Source organism: Elephas maximus, chromosome 15 (genome assembly GCF_024166365.1).
Source record: "Elephas maximus indicus isolate mEleMax1 chromosome 15, mEleMax1 primary haplotype, whole genome shotgun sequence".
NCBI classification, from domain to species: Eukaryota; Metazoa; Chordata; class Mammalia; order Proboscidea; family Elephantidae; genus Elephas; species Elephas maximus.
Window position 1 is genome coordinate 35,747,785 of NC_064833.1, and position 21,483 is coordinate 35,769,267.

The 21,483-nt window shown below is 37.6% G+C and overlaps 1 protein-coding gene across 4 annotated transcripts in view; it reads right to left on the minus strand.

Moving 5' to 3' along the window:
- Positions 1 to 21,483, minus strand: part of OXR1 (oxidation resistance 1) — a 488,381-nt gene that overhangs the window by 310,452 nt on the left and 156,446 nt on the right. The window contains exon 1 of one of the 4 annotated variants that reach the window (XM_049854295.1): positions 9,369 to 9,486. The exons of 1 other annotated variant lie outside the window; for it this stretch is intronic. In XM_049854295.1, coding sequence (XP_049710252.1) covers positions 9,369 to 9,394 — 26 coding nt within the window. In that variant the 5' untranslated portion in view covers positions 9,395 to 9,486. Of the gene's footprint in view, positions 1 to 9,368; positions 9,487 to 21,483 lie in introns of those variants that run through there. 2 more of the 4 variants (XM_049854289.1, XM_049854292.1) reach the window with 2 other exon arrangements.

Here is a 21,483-nt window from a genome sequence, read left to right on the forward strand (position 1 = left end):
AGCAGCCCCGGAAGGCCCAGGCATCCTCAGAGACTGTAATGAAAGGCTCTTCAGATATTTTCAGGTATAAAAGACAGTGGCTGAAAGCACTGGTGTCAAAATTAAAGGTGAGTAGCAAGGTCGACGGCAACGGGTTTGGTTTTTTTGGGAGCAAGCTCCCTGGGTGGCACAAATGGTCTGTGCTCAGATACTAAGCTAAAGTTGGAGGTTCAAACCCATCCGGAGGTGCTGCAGAAGAAAGGTCTGGTGATCTGCTTTCATAAAGATTACAGGCAAGAGAAACCTATGGAGTTCTAGTCTGTAACACACGGGGTCACAATGAGGTGAAACTGACTCTAAGGCAATGGGTTTTGGCCAGTGACAGATTGGAATCCATAAGAACTAGGACCATCTTTGCCTTGTCAACCATCCCATCTATTCTACCTAGTGCTGTGCTCGCAACAAAGCAGGCATTCAATATGCATTTCTTTTGAAAAAAAAAAAAAGAGTGAATGAACGAATGACTGACTATAAGAAGTTTGCAATCAATTCTACAGCGAGAGGAAAAAGAGACACCTTGGAATGTTCTTCCTCCCCATGGATGTAGCATGTACAGTGAGTGCAGCTGGCTGGAGACACCAGGTGAATAATGAAATTCAACCATGATGTAATCTTTCTGGCAACCTTCAGTATATCACAATGGGCATCTTTTATTAAGTTAAAAGATTGTTTAAAAGAGCGAAGAAATACACACTGTGGCAACTGATGCAACAGGAAAAACCTGGAATGTATAAACGAGGCCAGGCTACGATGGCCATATTATGCTAAATAAAGAGTAGATATGCTACAGTCTGGGATTTCCAAGATTTTGGCCTGACTTCTCCCTCGTGAAAGAGGAGAGAAAATGAATAGCTTATATATATGGGGATGGGGAGAGGGAAGAATACTCCTAAAATGTGGTACCAAAGCCCAAGCTATAATGGCAGACAAGTAAGGAGTTTGTTGTTGTTGTTGCTAGGTGCCATCGAGTTGGTTCTGACTCATAATGACCCTCTGTACAACAGAGCGGAACAGGCTAGAAGGAAGTAATTACTCTGCTCACCATGAGCCCCAGTGTCTAATACAGCAGCTGGCACATTGGAGGCATTCAGTAAATAAATGCCTTGGCTGTATACCAAAAACCAAACCCAACCCATTGCAGTCGAGTCAATTCATCAGACTCATAGTGACCCTATAGGACAGAGCAGAACCACCCCATAGTGTTTGCAAGGAGCGGCTGGTGGATTTGAACTGCCAACTCTTGGTTAGCAGCCAAGTAAATATTAAATGAGTAAATCCTACCTCAAGAAGCTGAAGAAGACTACAGCATTTGATGAAAATTGTCTTAAAAAATGTGATAATGATATTGTCAGTGATCTTATTAAGGTCAATTTGATGATACATTTTTATATAAAATGAATAGAATAAATCTAACTGTAATATATGGAAAGACTACACATGCATACATGCACACATATTTATTTGGATTTCTGAGTCTCCATTCATCTGTCATCTCTTGGTTGACAAGAGATTCTACTAAAAGTAAAACTGAAAGGGAGACAGAGACGATGGATTTACTAGGCTCAAGAAGTAATCAACTAGCTCCCTAATCTATTCTCATGTTGTTTATCATGGATGGACGTTCCAGGGGCTTCACGAGGTACAAATAAAAATGTAGGTGAAATCATATTTAGAGGAAAAAAAACACAAAAGCTCATCCAAATAAATTCAATTTGTCCCTTTCTTTCAAACTGCATTAATGCTATTAAATAATTTCCAAGATAATGATTTTATCAATGGGAATAAAACCAGACGATGATGCCAGACATACCCAAATTCAATTCTTTACTCAGTTTTTTAAGTTTCCTTTTTATTGCGTAAATTATCCATTGCTTTTTTAGCAAATAATGCTTATTCTGCTGCTGCTGAGTATACTGGAAGCAGCTCCGAAAATCCTTAATGAAAAGCTGTTCAGGAAACAGCCGCACTATGGCATGATCCTGTGACTCAGTGAGTAGATTTAGGAGTCAGTCGTCAGAGGAAGCAGGCAAGTGGGAAGGGTATGGGAGGATGCTATCTGCATTCTATTCCCAGCTAGGTCGTCTCCATCCTCTGGGACCTATGATGACTCAGATCTCTTTCTGAGTGCTTGCAGTGACTCAGAACTATTTTAAAAGGCTCTCTGTTTAGTTCTGTATCATAGGTAATTTCCTCTGGAAAGGATATCATACAAAATGGTTTTTTAAAGTTCTTTCTTCTATCTGTATTTAAAGTGAGGATTATTAACTCTCCATGTGTACAGACGCAAGTGAAATGTCATTAGGTTTACACAAGCATGTCATGGGTGAAAAACTAATGATGAAAGTAATTACAGGAAAAGATTTTTCAAAGTTTTTAAATTAAGGGACCGAATAGCACAGACTTTTGTAGCCCAGAAGAAAAATCCCCATTGGAATTGGGAAATTAAACCTAGGTCCACCAGGAAAACAATAAATGTACCTTCTGCGGCATCCAATTCAGTGGATCATATCCTTAAAACATATATTCTCAAACTTCTCTATGTATAAGAATCATCACCTAGAATCCAGGGTGTCAGACGCTGTGGGTGCAGCCTCAGGCAGCTGCATTTCAATACTGTATCCCACATGACCAGTGCAGTTTGGACCAGACAGCATTTCCAGTAACACTGTTCTAGAGGATCATTTGTTATCAGCTCTGTTGTCAATATCTCTGAGAATTATGTTAGCATCTAGAAATAGAATGACTCATGGTTAACATTCGGGATTTAGACACACACTCTCGGTTTGGACACTTGTTAAAAAATAAAATTGTAAAGGATGTGCATTTGACTCTAGCTAACGTTTTTATTAAGGAGCCCTTGTGGCACAGTGGTTAAAGTGCTCATCTGTCAACCAAAAGGTCCTTGGCTGGAATCCACCAGCTACTCTGTGGGGGAAAGATGTGGCAGCCAGCTTCCAGCCTTGGAAACCCTATGGGGCAGTTCTATCTGTCCTATAGGGTCCCTATGAGTTGGGATCAGGTTTGGTTTTAGAATGTTTTTATTAATAGGCAACGTTTCAATCGAGCCTTTAAACTTGCTCCTATAGCTTCTAAAATTGCTTTTATTTATCTTTTTCAGGCTACGATCTCTCAGTTGATTTTACTGTGAAAATTTTGGAGATGCAAATTATTGTTTATCAGATAGACTGTACAACCCTAATGAAACGTACCACAAACACTGGGTTACTGGTTTTCTTTGTTTTTTGGTAAAACTTAAGCCTTGACCAATGCAGAACTTAAATATTCTGACTGAAGTCACATTTCTGAAAGAAGCAAAACAGGAAGCCCTTTGTTAGATGATATGTGACACCAGTCACATGAAAACAATAGTATCAGAAGTCCTCCCAGGACAACTTTGGGGCACTTTTCTCTCACTCCATCCCACATTTTACTTATTATGTCTTCATCTCAGCCAAAGGCAGGAAGGAAATATATCAGGCTATATTTATTCAAGTTTTACTGAATAATAACTGCACAAGCAGGAAGACTAGAGAGAAAAATACCACATGGTTGGTCCTTATTCTAGACCATGCAATCGCAGAACAATGTCAGAAGTGTTAAAATGAGTGTATACAAACTGCTCAGAGGGCATCAAGAGGCAGATGCCAAGTCTATCAGGGAAAGGAAGGAAGGCTTGGAGATGGAAAATAAGTTAAATCATAAAGGATTAGTGTGGGTTTGAGAATAGAGAAGAACTGAAGTATATTTCATGCAGTGAATACTGATGAATCTAACAGCACAGAGTTCCAAAATCTGGCTCAGTCCACAAATCCTCACAGTTAAGAGTAAGAGTGTGTGGGGTTGAGTGACGGGGAGAGAAGACTGGAGGGTGGGCTGGGGGCAGATTAATAATAGCATGTATTCATTCCATTCCATGCATATAGTCATTCATTTTGTAAATTCTGAGATGTGTTTATTTATTTTTAATATCTTAAAACCTGTGAAGCTAGGATGCAGTTGGCCAGTCATGATACTGTTGTCATTGCTGGAATAAAAGGATTCTTTAAAGAAAAACACCAATACTCCTTATGAAGAAGAAGACAATATTGGATGGAACCACAAAGATACCAAAAATTCTATGGTAGAAAGAGATTCAGAAAAGTTAGACTTTATATGTGAAATTACAAGAACATCTTAATCAATTTATTTTGCTTTTAATTTCCTTTTTATTCACTCATGGGTTATATATCACAGATACCTCTTTTCTGAAGAAGTCTAAAAGAGGTCTTTCAAGAAGAATAAAAGTTCAAAAGGATAAGAAAGCATTGTGTCACAGTTTAATTAGTAAATTAACCATTTTTTAAGCTTTTTTTTTCTCTTAGTGGAGTGGCACATAATATAATGGTGTGTTTTGTTGTCATCGACATCTCAGATTTGAAGAAATAGATTATTCAGCAAATATTCTTATGTGCCTTGGGTATGCTAAGCACTGTGCTAGCTGCTGGGGATATGATGGGCAAAACATGACACTACCCTGGATCTCATACTGTTTACAGTTATGGTCTTGAATGCCGGGCTGAAAAGCTTGGCGGCACAGTGGTTAAGTGCTCAACTGCTAACTGAAATGTCGGCAGTTCAAACCCACCAACAGCTCTGTGGGAGAAAGATGTGTCAGTCTGCTTCCATAAAGATTACAGCCTTGGAAACCCTATGGTGCAGTTCTATGCTGTCCTATAGGGTCACTATCAGTGGAAATTGACTCAATGACACACAACAACGATAAAAACAAATCTCAGTCTTAGCTACTCAGGAGAGTGAAAATTGTGTCTTACATATTTTTGAATTCTTATAACAAAAATTCAAGATCCTTGCAAAAAGTAAAAGCTAAACAAATCTATGTTGGATTAATTACAGATATGTTTACAACAATTAAAATTCTTTATTGCTAGTTTCAACAGATATGAATGTTTCTAGAAAACAAAATTTTATACTATACAAAACTATGTTATGCTTCTTTGTTTCTTTGTGCTACTATAAAATCATTAATGTTCCAACCAGCATATTTCAACATCACAATACCAACATTTTTTTTTAAAGGAAAAATTTCCAATTATTTTGAATTAACAACACATTATATTAATGGTTTTGAAACTGAACTGGCTTTGTAGTAAATGATTACGTGCACACAAAATTTCTCAAAATGTCAAAGTTATAACAACAAATTCTTAACTCCATTCTAATTGGTGTATGTTTAAAGAATGACTATTTAGTATACTCCGGAAAAGGGTTTGTTTCTAGGTAAACAGAATTCATCTTTGTGAATATCATACATAGTAGAGCCAGCACATATACATGTAAGATTTCCAGTTTCCATACTAATAAATCAAATAGTTTGCAAATATCATGCCCTTGGATATAACCCTTGATTCCAAAAAGTCCAGGACAGAATGTTCAGATAATCAATATTAAAACTCACATTCTCAGGTGACTGCATTCTTGTCATCACCTCAAGAGCATACTGTTTTGCATTAAACACAGGACAAATAAATACAGTGTAAAACTTCTTTTACACATTCAAGATGTAGATGGAGTCAGGGTCACCATCTTAGTTTTGCTGGGTTCCATAGCTGCAGTAAGAATATCTTACTTCCTTTCTAAGTTCCCCATCGGTGGTGAGGAAACCAAAACCAAACCAAATCTGTTGCTGTGGAGTCAATTCCGACTCAGAGCAACCCTATAGGACAGGGTAGAACTGCCCCATAGAGCTTCCAAGGAGCACCTGGTGGATTTGAACTGCCGACCTTTAGGTTAGCAGCCATAGCACTTAACCACAATGCCACCAGGGTTTCCAAGGCAGTACTGAATATCACTGTGCTGCCTTACAGAACACTGTCAGTTGAGAAGTTTGCTTCACTTCTAGCAGCAGGAAAAGTCAGGGGAAATGACTTAAGCTGTTTGTTCTTATGAAATAAGAAAAGGACTCACTTTTCTGAGGCACAGAAGTTCCAACCGGTGTAGAACTTTCTTTTAAACTAAACGAAACCAAACTCTTTCAGGCCTCTATAAAAGGACAGCATAGAAATATTTAAGGAGCACTCCTCTACAGTGAAGAGGAAACTTGGGGTTGCTTAAAGATGTCTGCTCCCTTCCACACGAAGTAGCAATTGGCACCACAGGAGACACGGGGTTTAATGTTTCTTGAACACTGTAAGCTGCTGTTGCGTCAGCCACAGGAAGCACATGCTGACGGAGATTATCCTGGGAAATGTGTTTATTCCGGAGCTGCCTTTCCTTGTTCTGTTTGGTTTTGTTTTTCCTTTCTAAGCCAAAGTTCAGGACTGCAATGATTTAGTGGTTTTCTCCCACCAGCAAACTATTTACATTACACGGGCATTGCAACTTTTACGTTTTCTAAGTTCCTCTGGTTTCCTTCAAAGAACATAAAGAGAAAATATACAGACAAACATGAACAGATCACCTACATGCTACGAGGTGATATAAGCAATTTAAGAAATGTGCACTGGGATGTAGCCAGGCATAATTCTGATCAAGTGTACCTAAGAAATGACAGCGTTAGGAAGAACATCTTCATAATCAGACCATAACTTCAGCAAAAGCACCTGCCTCATCTCACCCTTCCTGTCAGGTATCTATTTCAAACACTTGGGCAATTGATGATTCACTTATTTGAACATCCATCAATACATCAATAACATGAATAAATTATGACTCATTCATCATATGGAAACCCTGGTGGCATAGTGGTTAAGTGCTACAGCTGCGAACCAAAGGGTTGGCAGTTCGAATCCACCAGGCGCTCCTTGGAAACTCTATGGGGCAGTTCTACTCTGTCCCATGGGGTTGCTATGAGTCAGAATCAACTCGATGGCACTGGGTTTGGTTTTGGGTATTCATCATATGAAATATTGCATGCCTGCCCAAAGCCATCTATAACTCTACTGGCCTGGAGTGAGTTCTGTGATATGTGATTTGGTGAAATACCAAGTTTTAGAGCAATGTTCATGGTATATTTTAATTTTTATTTAAAAATATGTACACGTGGGAAATCATACATGTGTTTGTTGTTTAAACATGAAGAAAAGTATAGAAGGATACAAATTAGAATAGTAGGTTTAGAAAGTAAAAATGAAAAAGTTAAGCTTATCTTTGCACATGTGTATGTTATTTGTATCAGTAAGCACACATCACTTGTATCAGTAAGCATAACACTTAATGAAGAAAATATAAAAGGAGTTTTAAAAAATTCATCTTGGATTGGATTTAATTTTTTTAATCTATCATCATGCTACTATGGACCCACTGGAAACCCTGGTGGCGTAGTGGTTAAGTGCTATGGCTGCTAACCAAAAGGTCAGCAGTTCGAATCCACCAGGCGCTCCTTGGAAGCTCTATGGGGTAGTTCTACTCTGTTCTATAGGGTTGCTAGAAGTCGGAATCGACTCGACAGCAGTGGGTTTGGCTTTTGGTTCATGGACCCCACTGGCATCATTTACTAGCTTTGTGGCGCTGGGCAATTTACTTACTCTCTTTATACCTCAGTATCACAATCAGTACAATGCGAATAATAACAAAACCAACCTTGCATGCATAGCTGTGAAAACTGAAAGAGTAAATACGCGTAAGGCAGACAGAACGGTGTGTTACCTATGTTAAACACTCAATAAGTGTCAGCTACTAGTATTAAGTTGTTTTATCTGGGGCCAATTCTAAAGAAAACTATATGCTTAGATTTCTGGATAACTCTAATGGTTTTGTAACTGAAACATATTATGTGCAGCTACCACTTTTGGCTCAGGGTTTTGGATGGTTTCCCTCATTTCAATATTGATGGAAGGAAAGCAGGAAGAACTACAAGTTTTATATTTCTTATTTCTAAACAAAGTGTCAAAAGTAATAGAAGGCAGCTTAATTCTTAACCAGGCAGCTTAACTCCTAACTAGGCAGCTTAATTCTTAACTATAAGTGAGGTAAAATCTATTTTTTATTAAGTTTTCCACGTAATTGTGGTTTTCTGGCTTTCCAGATGCAAATTCATAGTCAGTTATAAATGTCAAGTCAGGCAGCAGAGTGCTAAGTAATCAAAAAAATTTTTTTTCCAGTTGCCCCCCTATAAACTTCATATCAGAAGAAAAAAATAGCTGTAAGAACATAATACAGTAAGATAAATTTTAAATTTGAATGATGCCAAAATCTTAAGGTTAAAAAGAACATGAATTAGTGTGTAAAGGGAATTTATTCCAGGGGTGAAGGGAGGCAAGTTTCTGCACCTCTGTTATACAGGCAGTCCCTGGGTTACGACGTAGATACAACCTATAGTTATGAACCAGTCCCCTTAAAGCCTATTATGTTAAAACTCTGAGGTACATGCAACCGTTGATAATAACAAACAGGTACTACTTTGCAATGTGCATTTAAACATTATTATTATTATTACCGTATTATTATGTTAAAGATGTTTTAATGCATCTGGAGGTGTTTAATGTTTTTATGCACAGAAAGGTACACTATATATTATATATGAAGACAAATATTTGACTAACGGACATTAGATAAGAACCGTACCTAACTATTCCGATTTATGTACAAATTCGACTTAACAAATTTAGGAATGGAACTCGTTTGTAATCCGGGGACTACCTGTATCTGACATTCTAAGAGATCAGCTGAGCATCTACCACTGCCCAAGAGGCATATGCCCATAAAAACAGAGAGGTGAGAATACTTCATAGATATTTCACATTGCTAGATCTACACCACTGTTAGTTAAATAATAAAGTGCTAGAAAAACTATTCTTTTCAGAATAATATAGACAATTTTTCCATGATCTTTGTTTTTCAAGTAATTATTTTTTATATTATTTTAAATAATATATTTTAAGCAAAGTACAGCATACTGAAACATATCAGTAAGAATATAAATTATGATTATCTCCCCATACCATGTAAAACCATTTAAACCATACAGTAAGAGGTGCTGGTAAATGATATGTAGTGCTAAGATGAAGTTGGAAAAAATATCAGTTAAAAATTACAAAGCACTATGGTTTTGAAAAGGATCATATGTAATTGATATGGCAAACCAAACATACTATTAAGGGTTTTCCCTTTCTTTAATACCTGTGCCTTTGGCAGTCTGCCTTGTTCATGGTCCCATTTCACTAGGAAACAAATGACAACAGAAATCCATCTGTCTGATCCCAAAAACACAAAAGATTTGATTTCTCACTTGCACAGAAATCAGAGATTCATTTCATAATGGAACGAGGAAACGATCGCTTCATAACAACAGAGGAAGTAACAACAGATGGAGGCTGGTAGATCCCACCTACCCTGGGCTGTTTTTGTCCTTCGTCATTTCTGTGCAGGCAGGCAGGCAACCTTATAGCTGTGGAGAGAGCCCAGTCCAGATCTGATGAGAGCGTTTTGTTACCTGTGAGCCTGGTACTTGATGTCTCACAAGCTCCACCCACTACCATCAACATGAGCCTGGTAGTTGGGGGAGGAGCTAGCACGTAGAAAACCATCCAAGGAAAACAAGAGATCCCCAGCTCCATCCACACTGCAAGCTTTTAGCCCCCAAAAGACTACATAGTTCAATGAGTACAATGTGGAAAGAGTGTTAAATGCAATGTTTCTTCAGATATGCACATGAGAAATACACTTCTGTAGGTACATTCATAAGAAGACCTGGTGGCACAACGGTTAAGCACTTGGCTGCTAAGAAAGGGGTTGGTGGTTCAAACGCACCCAGGCCCTGAAGGAGAAAGTTCTGGCAATCTGCCACCGTAAAGATTACAGCCCTGTAGGGCAGTTCTGCTCTGTCACAAAGGGTCACCGTGAGTTGGAATTGACTCAACAGCATACGATAACCACCACAACAGGTATGTTCATATACTACAAAGAAAACATAGACACAATTTAGAGAGTGCCCATATCAGACTTTTAACCACCAAAGAATACAATAATATTGATGTTGACACTGCTGTCACTATAATTCATTGTGTTCTTACTATGTGCTAGGCATAGTGATAAATGTTTTAAATTATTTAATTAGCCTTCACAATGGCCTAAGATGTGCACATTATTCTTATTTGTGTTTAACAGAAGAAAAAATGGGGTATCAGCAAGGTTGAGGAACTTGCCCAAGATCACACAGCAAGTAAATGACAGAAATGGGATTTGAATCCCTTCTGTCAGGCTCCAAAGACTGACTTTCTTCATTACATTTCCCTTACCTAATTACATTACTCTCAAAAGAGCCCTTCGTACTACCAGAGCATTCTCCCTAAACATTAAAAAAAAAAAAAAAAACTTACATAAGGTAAATTTAGTGATTTCAAGTGAAACGCTGTATAGGACATAAGCCTGGATTACTAAGAATCAAAGCAAAATCCTTAAAAAGTTGAAAATGCCCTTAAAAAAATTTAAATTTTAATGTATTTTCAAGATCTGGGATGCGGATAATGACAAATTATCAAAAAATCTGTAAACACAGTACTTAGCTATAAATGATCCAGAGTCATAACAAATAGAAATAGTAGAGAGCCAAACATGCGCTATTTAAAAGACTTGTTGGGGTGGGATAAAAAGCTATTTAGATTTCTTCCACCCAAGATCATTGTAAAAAGTTGATTTCTAAGTGAAGAAGCTCCCTATGGATTCAGACAAGCCAGGAAATAAGATAGCCCCAGGGCATTTCCACACCTTGACTTGAGGAGAGAAGTAGAAATGAGTTATAACGGGGCAGATTCCTTGGACTACAAATCAGTTTGTTAGAAAGCCACACTTGAACACCAAAAAGGCGTCAGCCTCCACTGGTTCTAAAGAGCAACAGTGAAGAGGGGACCACCTATCAACACACTGCTATTTTACACTCTCATCAGTCTGCCTGCATTGGAGAAGAAAATGGTCACAAAGCCAACCTCCATTTCATAGCCTAGTAAGAAAGGGCCCTCGCTTGCTTCCCTTTGCATGATGTTGTTGTCGTTAGTCGCCATCCAGCCCATTCTGACTCATGGAGACCCCATGTGTGCATAGTAGAACTGCTCCACAGGGTTTTCAAGGCCGTGACCTTTCGGAAGCAGGCCCGTCTCCCAAGGCATCTCTGGGTGGGTTTGAATCACCAACCTTTTGACTAATAGTCACGCTCTTAACTTTTTGTGCCACCCAGGGACTCATCTAGGTTAGGTTATCCGGCCACACTGGTATATTAACTTCAATTTGGTAACACTTTATATTTTCAAGGCCTAAAGATAATCTTTGATTTTATTATCTAATATTGTTTTCTTAACTGCCTATATCCAAAGAGATAACTACAAACCAAATCCCATGCCTCCTTCAAAAGAATCAAATGAGAGTAAACATTGTGAATAATACTCTATTCATCATTGGCTGATATGTTTTAGATGCATGCCTAGGCCTAGAGTAAAATTTAATCATCAAATTTTAATGAGTTAGATGTTATTCTGTCACCTAGAACTAGAAAAGAATGAAAATATCTTTTTACTCCAAACTACACACCATATAATCTTCTTCACCACTGAAATCAGCAGTGCTTTCAGCATCTAGAGAAAAGAAACAAAACAAAACACATTTTCATTGGAGATTATGCTGATTGCCCTGTGGCATTATTAGTATTAAGGACAAATTGTGCAGTGGTCCATATGGCATCCCCGTGCACAACTGTCCAGCAAATGTTACAGTCCTTCCTTGAAAGCACAGCCTATTCCACTATAGTTTCTTAAGGGTAGAGTGTGGGTGGAATAAACCAGTAAATTATAAAGTTATAATAATCTAGACAGTATTCTAGAGTTTCTAAAATTGCTGTCTACTTTGAAAACAACCAGTGGAGTCCCACTAATTAGAAGCACCACTATCGATCTCCTAGGAGACAGTGATAGATCTTTTTTCCATCGAATTGAAGATAAAATAAAAGGTCAGTTAAGAGAAACGTTATTCATGTCTTCAAATACGGCCAGCCACAGTGATGCCACAGTTATCCAGCATCTTCACTGATCCAGAACTCAGTCAATAACTCAGAAATTCATGAATTCTCATAGACTTTATTCACCAGAGAGTTCACGTGCTGAACTTATAGAACTCAATCTAAACCTTTATTTTCATTATTAATCTCACAAACATGCCTATCTGGTTTCTCATTCATTCAACAAATTTATTGAGCACCTATTACGTGTCTGGCACTCTGCTAGGTTTTGATGATGAAACAGTAAGTAAAAAAATGCTTTCTTCCCTCCCAGTGGGGCTTGCAAGATACAACCCACAAATATTTGAAGGGGCGAATAAGAAGGCAGATAAAGTACGGTGGCTGGGGCATGCACAGCCTTAGCTGAGTGGGAACAGCCTAGAAGGATTACAGTGATTTAGAATCCCTAAATTGAAAAACAATTAAAGGAAACTAACAGAGACTTAAAAACTATTTCCTCCTGAATTTAGGAGGGTCCAGAAAATCTTTGAAATTCACTGGTACTGGAAGAGGGCGGCATTCATAAGAAGGCTCTATTATTTTCTCCAGCACTTGGAAGACCATGATAGGAAGAAAAACTGAAATAAAAGCAGCTCTAAGATACTCCAAACTCTGCATCTGTCTTGGTTCTCAAAGTTTTATGAGTTCTGTTAAACAAGCAGAAGCTTTGTGTTAGTAAAGGCAGGGTATCATGTTTACACCCAGCAGGTTTTTAGAAAAGTGTTAGGTAATGAAGTCTTTATTCTTAAGGCTATAAAATCAATAAATTTTTCTTTATGAGGCAGCTGTGAAAAGCAAGGCATTTTTAACACAGTAATAAATGTTTCTTTGCTTAGCTCTGAAATGAAATCAGATAAGGTAAAGAGTACAATCTACTTTTAAAGAAAGTGTGGGATAAACATAACATTCATTCCCATCTGTGCTATGCACAACTGTATTTTTAAAATGCTAGCTAATTTCATCCCATCGGTTTTTGTAGCCCTGGTGGCACAGTGGTTAAGAGCTATGGCTGCTAACTAAAATATCAGCAGTTCAAAACCACCAGCTGCTACTTGGAAACTTGATAGGGCAGTTTTACCCTGTTCTATAGGACCCCTAGGAGTCATAATCGAATCAATGGCAATGGGTTAGGTTTTATTTTATTTCTTGGTTCTTTTTTAAGAGAACCTGGTTCTTTTATAAGAGAACCTGCTGAAGAACCTGGACTTCATCTAACAGGGCAGCCACTGTTAACAAATTTCAAGCAGGGGAACAAACGTGATCAGATATGGGTGTTAGAAGAATCACATAGTCAGTGGCAAAACCAGAATATGAGCCCAAGACTGAGTGACCAGAACCCAGGCTTCATTACCCCATCCTGCCTTGGTCAACTTTGGATCTGAATCCTGGTTCTGTCATAACTCGAAGGTTATGAGTCCTTGCACAAGTAATTTGACTGCTCCAAGCCTCAGGTACCTCTTCTGTTAAAAAGAAAAAAACAAAAACCTCATTGCTGTCAAGTCAGTTCCGACTCATAACAACCCTATAGACAGAGCAGAACTGCCCATAGGGTGTCCAAGGAGCGCCTGGTGGATTCAAACTGTCGACCTTTTGGTTAGCAGCCATCGCTTTTTACCACTATGTCACCAGGGTTTCTTCTGTGAAAGGAGATTTTAAATATCTGCTTATGGTTGAGAGGGCAAATAAACACTGTGTTAGGAGGGTTTCCCTTGGTGGCCCATGGGCACAACTTATACCACATGCCCCCCTCCACATCCTATAATCATGAGAGGCTTACATATATTGACATTTTGGTTTTGAATTTCTAACTCTAGTATATTTATTTCCTCAGTAACATGTTAATTTTTAATACTGTACTTCGAAACCATTTCTATTACTCAATCATCAGTTTTCCTTAAATACAAAATACTCGAACTATGTTCTTTGTTTCAAAGCATCTCACTAATACATCAAAGTATTAGCACTAAACCGTCCTGAAGCCCAAACCTACATCTACAATCCATCACCTAGATCTTTGAAAGAGATACTGAGAACCCCATGCATCAATTAGGTAAATGTGTGCTATGGCAAAAATTGTAGATGGGTGCATTCCACATCCATTCCAACTTCCTCTTCCCTTTGCTTTCTCTACAATACAAGATGGTAAGTGAAGTACTTGAATCTCAGCCTCTCCTTCAGCCAAGAGAAGCCATGCAATAGTACATGCCAATGAGAGGTAGGTAAAAGTCTCTGGGGAGTAACACGGGCAAGTCTCCTAAGAAGGCCTAACCTTTGAACTGACTTCCTTCTTCCTGTGGAGAATACAGATGAGATGCCTGCGGATACAGTCACCTTGTGACCTTGACAATGTAAGCCATATGTTTGGGGTGCTGAGCAGGAATGCAAGGGAGCTTAGTTCCTTGATAACATGCTACGTACCCACAGTAGTCCTGCACTGCCTAGTTTGAGATTTCTTTCTATGTCAGAAATATAAACTTGTTACTTGTTTAATCCATCATTTACAGCTGTGCTGTCCAATATGGCAGCCACTAGCTACATGTGGCTATTAGTTTACATTAATTAAAATTAAATAAAATTTAAAATTCAGTTCCTCAGTTGCAGTAGCAACATTTCAGATATTCAGTAGCCATACTGGCTAGCACATACCATAACAGACAATATAGATTTTCCATCATCAGAGAAATTTAAACAGCACTACAAAATGTTTTTTTTACTCATAGCCAAATATACTCTAAATGCTACAGATATGAATATTTTCATCACTATGCTTAGAGCAAAAACATTACAGTCCCCTACCCCCAACTAAGCCCATAACCAAGAAACTCCCTCCAACTAAGCCCATAACCCAACTAAGCCCATATGTTCCAGATGTCTGATTGTATATTCCTTACAAGACATACTCAAGAGATACATTAACATTGAGCTATAACTTGGATTTATCACTAGCCTTTCATCTAAGAGACTTATCACTCTTTCTTGGAGGATTAGGGTAGTCTGTCAGACAATATTCTTCGCATAGCTCCAAGTAATCAAGCTCTCTGCATGGACATAATGGCAGAATTAAGAAATTAAGATTCTTATGCTAACATTTCAAAAAGAGAGGAAAAACAGCCACAGCCATGTGACAATAACAGCAGCTGCCAAGTTAAAGCAACCGACTTCTCTATACAGCGATCCCTCTGATGGTGGTGCTCAGGATGACGTGCGGCTTTTTCTTTTTCCTCATCTTCTGTGGTTGAAAATGCTGGCCACGAGCACAGACCTGCACTAGTCAATTTCTCCTTTAATTTTTCCTGGAGTTTTGCCTTACCAAAAGTTTAAATAATGATAGAATTCCATGAGATAAATGCTGTTCTGGCACACTAAACTAGCGTAACAGAGGCTTAGAGAAGTAAACTCAATTTAGAAGCATCTTGGGAATAGCTTAATTTACTGGCCAGAATTTGGCCAATTTATTTTCTCAAATCGCTTCTGATGTATATCCAAGCTATAATTCCAGAAATACACAAATATCTCCTTAAATAAACTCCAATACTGAACACCTAATATTGCTTTACAGATAAAGTAGATCAGTCGAAAGGATAATTGATGACTGCATTTTAGAACCTAATGCCTAGAAACCCTGGTGGTGTAGTGGTTAAGACGTTTGACGGTTAACCCTAAAGGTCGGTAGTTCAAATACACCTAGGTGTTCCTTGGAAACCTTATAGGGCAGTTCTACCCTGTCCTGTAGGGTCACTCTGAGTCAGAATTGACTGGACGGCAATGGATTTGGTATCGTTTGGTATCTTACATCTAATGGTTCTTATAACACGCACTTTGAGAGTGACACAGTTTTGAAAAACTTGAGTCCACAGTGATAAAAGCCAGGGTACCTCTTAAACATTTTTTGCTCATTAATTTTTATTTAACTGGTTGCCAATTTCATCTACTGTAATAAGAAAATTCCTATGGAACCAAACTATTGATTCATTATGGGAGCAAACGGTATCAGCTGAGACAATCATAGACTAGCCATGTGAGGGAACTCAGCCAAGATCAGCAAAATTGCCTCTCTACCCTGAGATGACTGCAGACATATGAGTAAGGCCAGCAGACCCCGGACAACCCACCCAGGTGACCCACAGACATGTGAATAGTAACAATCAATACTCATTATTATAAACTATTAGCTTTTGGGCAGTTTGGTACACAGCACTATTTTGGCAATAGATAACTGATACGCTTATAAATTGGCAAAGATATCTGGGCCTCCCAATTTTATCTTCCAATTCTAGAACTCTGAATTATTATAACTCAGATAATTTTAAGATGCCTATTTAAACATCAGCATTCTATACTAATATTCTTTAAAGTGCATTGGGGGTGTGTGGGGAGGGTAGCAGGGGGTGTACAACCAGGTATACCACAAAATCATTTATTTGGGAGTAAAATGAAAAATGTTTTCAGTTCTACTTATGTTAGTAACTCTATTTTGGGAATATGTTTTATAATGTACACAGTGTATTAGTATATTAGCTCATATGTATAATGTATAAATAAATACATATTAGAGGTGTAACTTTTATTATTAGCGGTACCAATCAAAAAAGTTCAGAGACCACTGATCATGAACTTGCTAACATTTGGCTTTTTCTTCTCTAGCAATATTTGCTTTGGTAGTGTGAGTTTTCATGACGCATTATCTATTTGAAATTAAGTGAAGATAAATTAGTTGGTTAGGCATCACTCTTCTGAATATGATGAGATTTTAAGTACCCCCTTTAAAAATTACTAATATTCAATTAAGGTAAACTGAAAAAGGTAAGTGACTCCATTTTTTTTTTAATAAATGGTCAGTATAAACAACAGTTGTATGGAAAAATGGAACACAATCTCTTTTATTTGAGAGTATTCTTTAAATGTTAATACTTTACTGGTCATGCCAATTATGGTATGATATCTAATTAATCACTTTAAGCTATTTCAGATACAAAATATTTTGAGTATCAAATATTTAATCCTTAAATGCCAATAAATACAATTATATTAATGAATGTGAAAATCTGGGAGTTTGTGATTTCCTAGGAGATTGTATATAGCAATGATCTGTAGTGATTTTAAAACAACTATTTACTTGACAATATAAAGAAATCCTAAAAACCTATTTCGTTGGAGCTGAAATTACAAATAAAGTTATTAGTAGAGCAAATGTCTTAGTAAAGAATGGTGTATTTATTTCTCAGATATAAGGAAATTTATAAGAAAGAGCTTTCAGAAAGTAAGAATAATGTTAGAAGTTCTACAAATTAACAAATAAAGACATTTTTATATTATTATAAAGATACAATCAAGGTTATAACCTCCAATTCATAACCAATTTTATAATGTGCTATATCTTTAAAAAGAAAGTAACTTAAAAATGTAAACTTTGCTTCGGCATGGCTTTTTTATATATTAAATTCCTCTCACAATGCTACCATATATGTATTTCTTTTCTTCTTAGATCATTTTGCCAAATTCATACATGTCCACATTTAAAGGTATTTTTTAAAACACATTAGATTTTCCTCCCCTTGACATACAAATGCTATCTATCCTTCTTTACCACCCTAGGCAGTTAAATATTCTGGGCTAATGATTCTCTGAAGGCTCAGTTTTAACCCTTCAGAGAAGGCTGGAATAGTGTGTGTATGCTTACCCAGGTTGTATTGGATTCTTCTTTAGGGGTGAAAAAAAAAAAAAAAGAACTTAAGTGTAGCGTCTAATTTGCATACTGATTTGTATAGCATTTTAGGTTATATCTAGTTCCATAAAATGAAATAAGTTCATCAGTTCCTACTATTGCAATTGGACTGGCAAATAATAAGCCCAGGTTACCAAGAAAATCCATTGCGTTATTGTCCAAACAAGAAAAAAAGAACCAGAGGGAGGCTAAGAGGCCATCCCTCAGCAGTACAGCAGACCTGAGGGAAACAGCTGAGGAATGCAAGGAGTCCCAGGTTGCCCTAGGAGGGACCCTCCTCAGCCCCGTGAAGAGATGCAGGAGAACAAGCTCATCACTTGTCAGCTCCCCATGCCTCTAGCCATGCAATGAACTCATCTGTCATCTGTTCAACTTTTGAGCCAAGAGGCTATTGACTGGGCCCAGACTGAAGGGGCTGGGATGTTCTTCCAGGTCTGCTGACAGACTTACCATGTGACCTCGAGCATGCCAACACACCACCCAGCACTCGGACTGACTGGAGTAACAGCTCACCAATTCTCACAAAGCTCCTGTGCTACCATTTCCAAAAATGTCATATGCAAATATATCATGAAGAGATAAATGCGGCCATTTCAATGGAGTCAGATGGTGTTACTGATGATAAGTATAGGAGTGGAATATATTGCTTTTTTTTTTTTTTTCTGATAATAGTGCTATATTTTTATTGGTTAGAAGCATTTTTTCAAAATTAAAAATGGTTTATTTTGAGGACTAATATAACACGTGTTTGTATTTTAGTTTTTATTTTATCTTGCAAATGAGCTATTCAAGGTAATTTACTCGAGGTTACTAAGTTCTCACTTGTGGCTTCCTACACCCTGGTCAACCTTTGTAAACCATCCCTTTATTAAACTTTCCTCAAATTACCCATTTTGGGTGTGCCATCTGTTTGCTGTTAGGACCCTGACTGAATCATATCTTTTATAGATATAAACACTGTACAGTAATAATACTGACATGATAGGTCAAAGCTGGAACTTCTATTGATTCCTGTTCACATCACAAGTTTGGCTGACTAGGAAACTCAATTTTTTTTTGGTGTACGGTAATAGCTTTCATAGACAGCAGATATAACAGGAGCAGAAATTTTGATAAATGGGCTCACTGGCCTCAAAGACACATTTTGAAATTTAGACTGTTAGGTGTTTTCTGACCATGGCTGAAGTGAAAGATTGGCATAGGCTCACAGTCTGAAGGGACAAGTAATTAGTTCCTGAGAATAAGGACTATCCATAGCATATTGTAGTCAACCTTATTCAATCACGTTATGCTTCAGCCCATAGTTGCATCCACTGTGTCAATCCATCTCGTTGAGGGTCTTCCTCTCTTTTGCTGTCCCTCTACATGTACCATGTTACATATATTATATAAATTATTATATATAATCCACTAAAGTCTTATGAAATAAATACTCTTATTTTACAGAAAAGGTCACACAGCTGGTACAAGGCAAAGGTGAAACCTGACAGTTCAAAAACACGTGTTAAATCTAAGACACTAAATACAATTCATTAGGCACACAGAAACCCACTTGATATGTAATATTCCTGTAAGTCTTCGTATAATGTGTTTCTTCCCTAGGCCTCAATCCTGTTCCTTTGTAATAGCAATCATCATTCTAAGTTAAAAGAAAACTTGGTAATTCCTGAGTCAAGGCCCCTTCCAAGTCTCGCCAGCCACAAAGGCCTAAGCCACACAAGGAAATAAAATATTTAAAAGTTGCTACTTTGGGATTGGAGCCCCTGGGTGATGTAAATGATTAAGCACTCAGCAACGAACCAAAAAGTCAGTAGTTCATGTCCACCCAGAGGCACCTCAGAAGAAAGGTCTGGTGACCTACTTCTGAATGATCAGATCACTGCCACCGAAAGCCCTACGAAGCTCAGTTCTACTCTGTGACACATGGGATCTCCATGAGTCGAAACTGACTTTGGGTTCAAATCTGGAGACTGGAAACAGCCAAATAAGTAGACCACACTTCACTGGGTCTTTCCCACGAAAACAAGACAGAACACTCTGTAATAGAAAACAATAACACATACTGATTTCTTATATTTGCCACATACTATGATAATCACTTTATTTGCATCATCTCATTAAAAATTCACCGCAACCTTAGATGTTACTAATTTTTAAAATACTTCAGTGAGTATAGAAACCCTGGTGGCATGGTGGTTAAGTGCTTCGGCTGCTAAGCAAAAGATAAAAACCAAAAAAATAGGTAGTTTGAATTCACCAGGTGCTCCTTGGAAACTCTTTGGGGCAGTTCTACTCTGTCCTCCAGGGTCACTATGAGTCAAAATTGATTCAATGGCAATGGGTTCGGTTTTTGGTTTGATTTTAAGTCAGTGTCCTTCTTTAATAGACATTAGAATCCTAATTCCCAATATATTCTAAATTTGCCTATAAAATCTAAAATGACCAAGGCTACCATTTTAAACCAAATAACATCTTCTTTCAAAGAAATGATAGTGGGTAGCCACAGTAACTGACCTCTTCATCAAGAATTTGGCACCCAATTATTTTGGATGGTAGCTCTAAATTACAATATAGAAATGTTACAATTATATCTGATTTTGTGTGCTAAGAAAAATACCTTGAGAGCCTGGCTCCAGCGCCATTGCTCACCACTCCTGCCCAGAGTCTTACTAAACCAACAGCAGTCTGGTGCTGCCATCCTCTCTTACACCCTAGCCCATGTGCACACTGTCCTAACTATCCCTCTGCTCTCTCATTTTTATGCATTTCCATTTTAAATTGTATTACAACACAGTCAAAGGGAATCTCCTCTTATAAGCCATTCTGCTACCCCAAGGCTGCCTCTAACCTGTATCAACACCAAGGACAACCCTTGCAGACTATACTGTAATTATCAGATGGTCTGTCTATAAGCTCTTTAAGGGAGGGGGCTGTATTCTGTTTATCTGGCAAAATATCTAGTAGGTTCTCAAAATGTGTTGAATGAATGAAAGTTCAAGTAAGAATAAGAAAGGGAAACTTTCAATATTTAAAGATATACAATGAGGCAGATGCCGCATAAACCGGTCCTGTGGGGATGCAAAGTCTAATTGAAAAGAAAAGGCAAAAAACTTACCATAATTTAATAGGTAAAATTACATATGTTCAAAACTTTATCAGAATGCAGATGAGGAAGCAAAGATTTTTGTCCATGGAGGCAACGGGGGTGACGGTAGAACTAATTACCATAATGTATTAAAAAGAATGTATTTTATAAGAAATTTAATTATGCAGTTTATTTTTGCCAAGAGTTATTTCCCAGAAAGAAGTAACATTAGAAATATCTAATCCGTTTTCTGCATACACATATACACATTCTCTTTTTCTCACACACATACACACACACACATGCATACACTTTAAAAGTCCTAAAAACGTACAAAGGGTAAAGGAAATAGATTCTTCTGTATCTTACTCCCTAAATTAAAAAAAAAAAAAAAATCCTGGTTGCTATAGCTGAAATTTGAATGTTTTCTTATAATCAACATCAGCTGTTAAACTGCAGCTAACATAATGATGTCTTCCCTTTTGGCAAGACATATTAATACCAATAAAAAGATGGCAAAGCATTATTACAGACAGATGGCAATAGATTTGAAGCCTGAAAAAAAAAAAGAAACCCATAAAAATACACTGAATATTTATAAGGAGGAGTGGGTTTTAAAATGGTGCAAAGTAAATTACAGCATTGCTAACG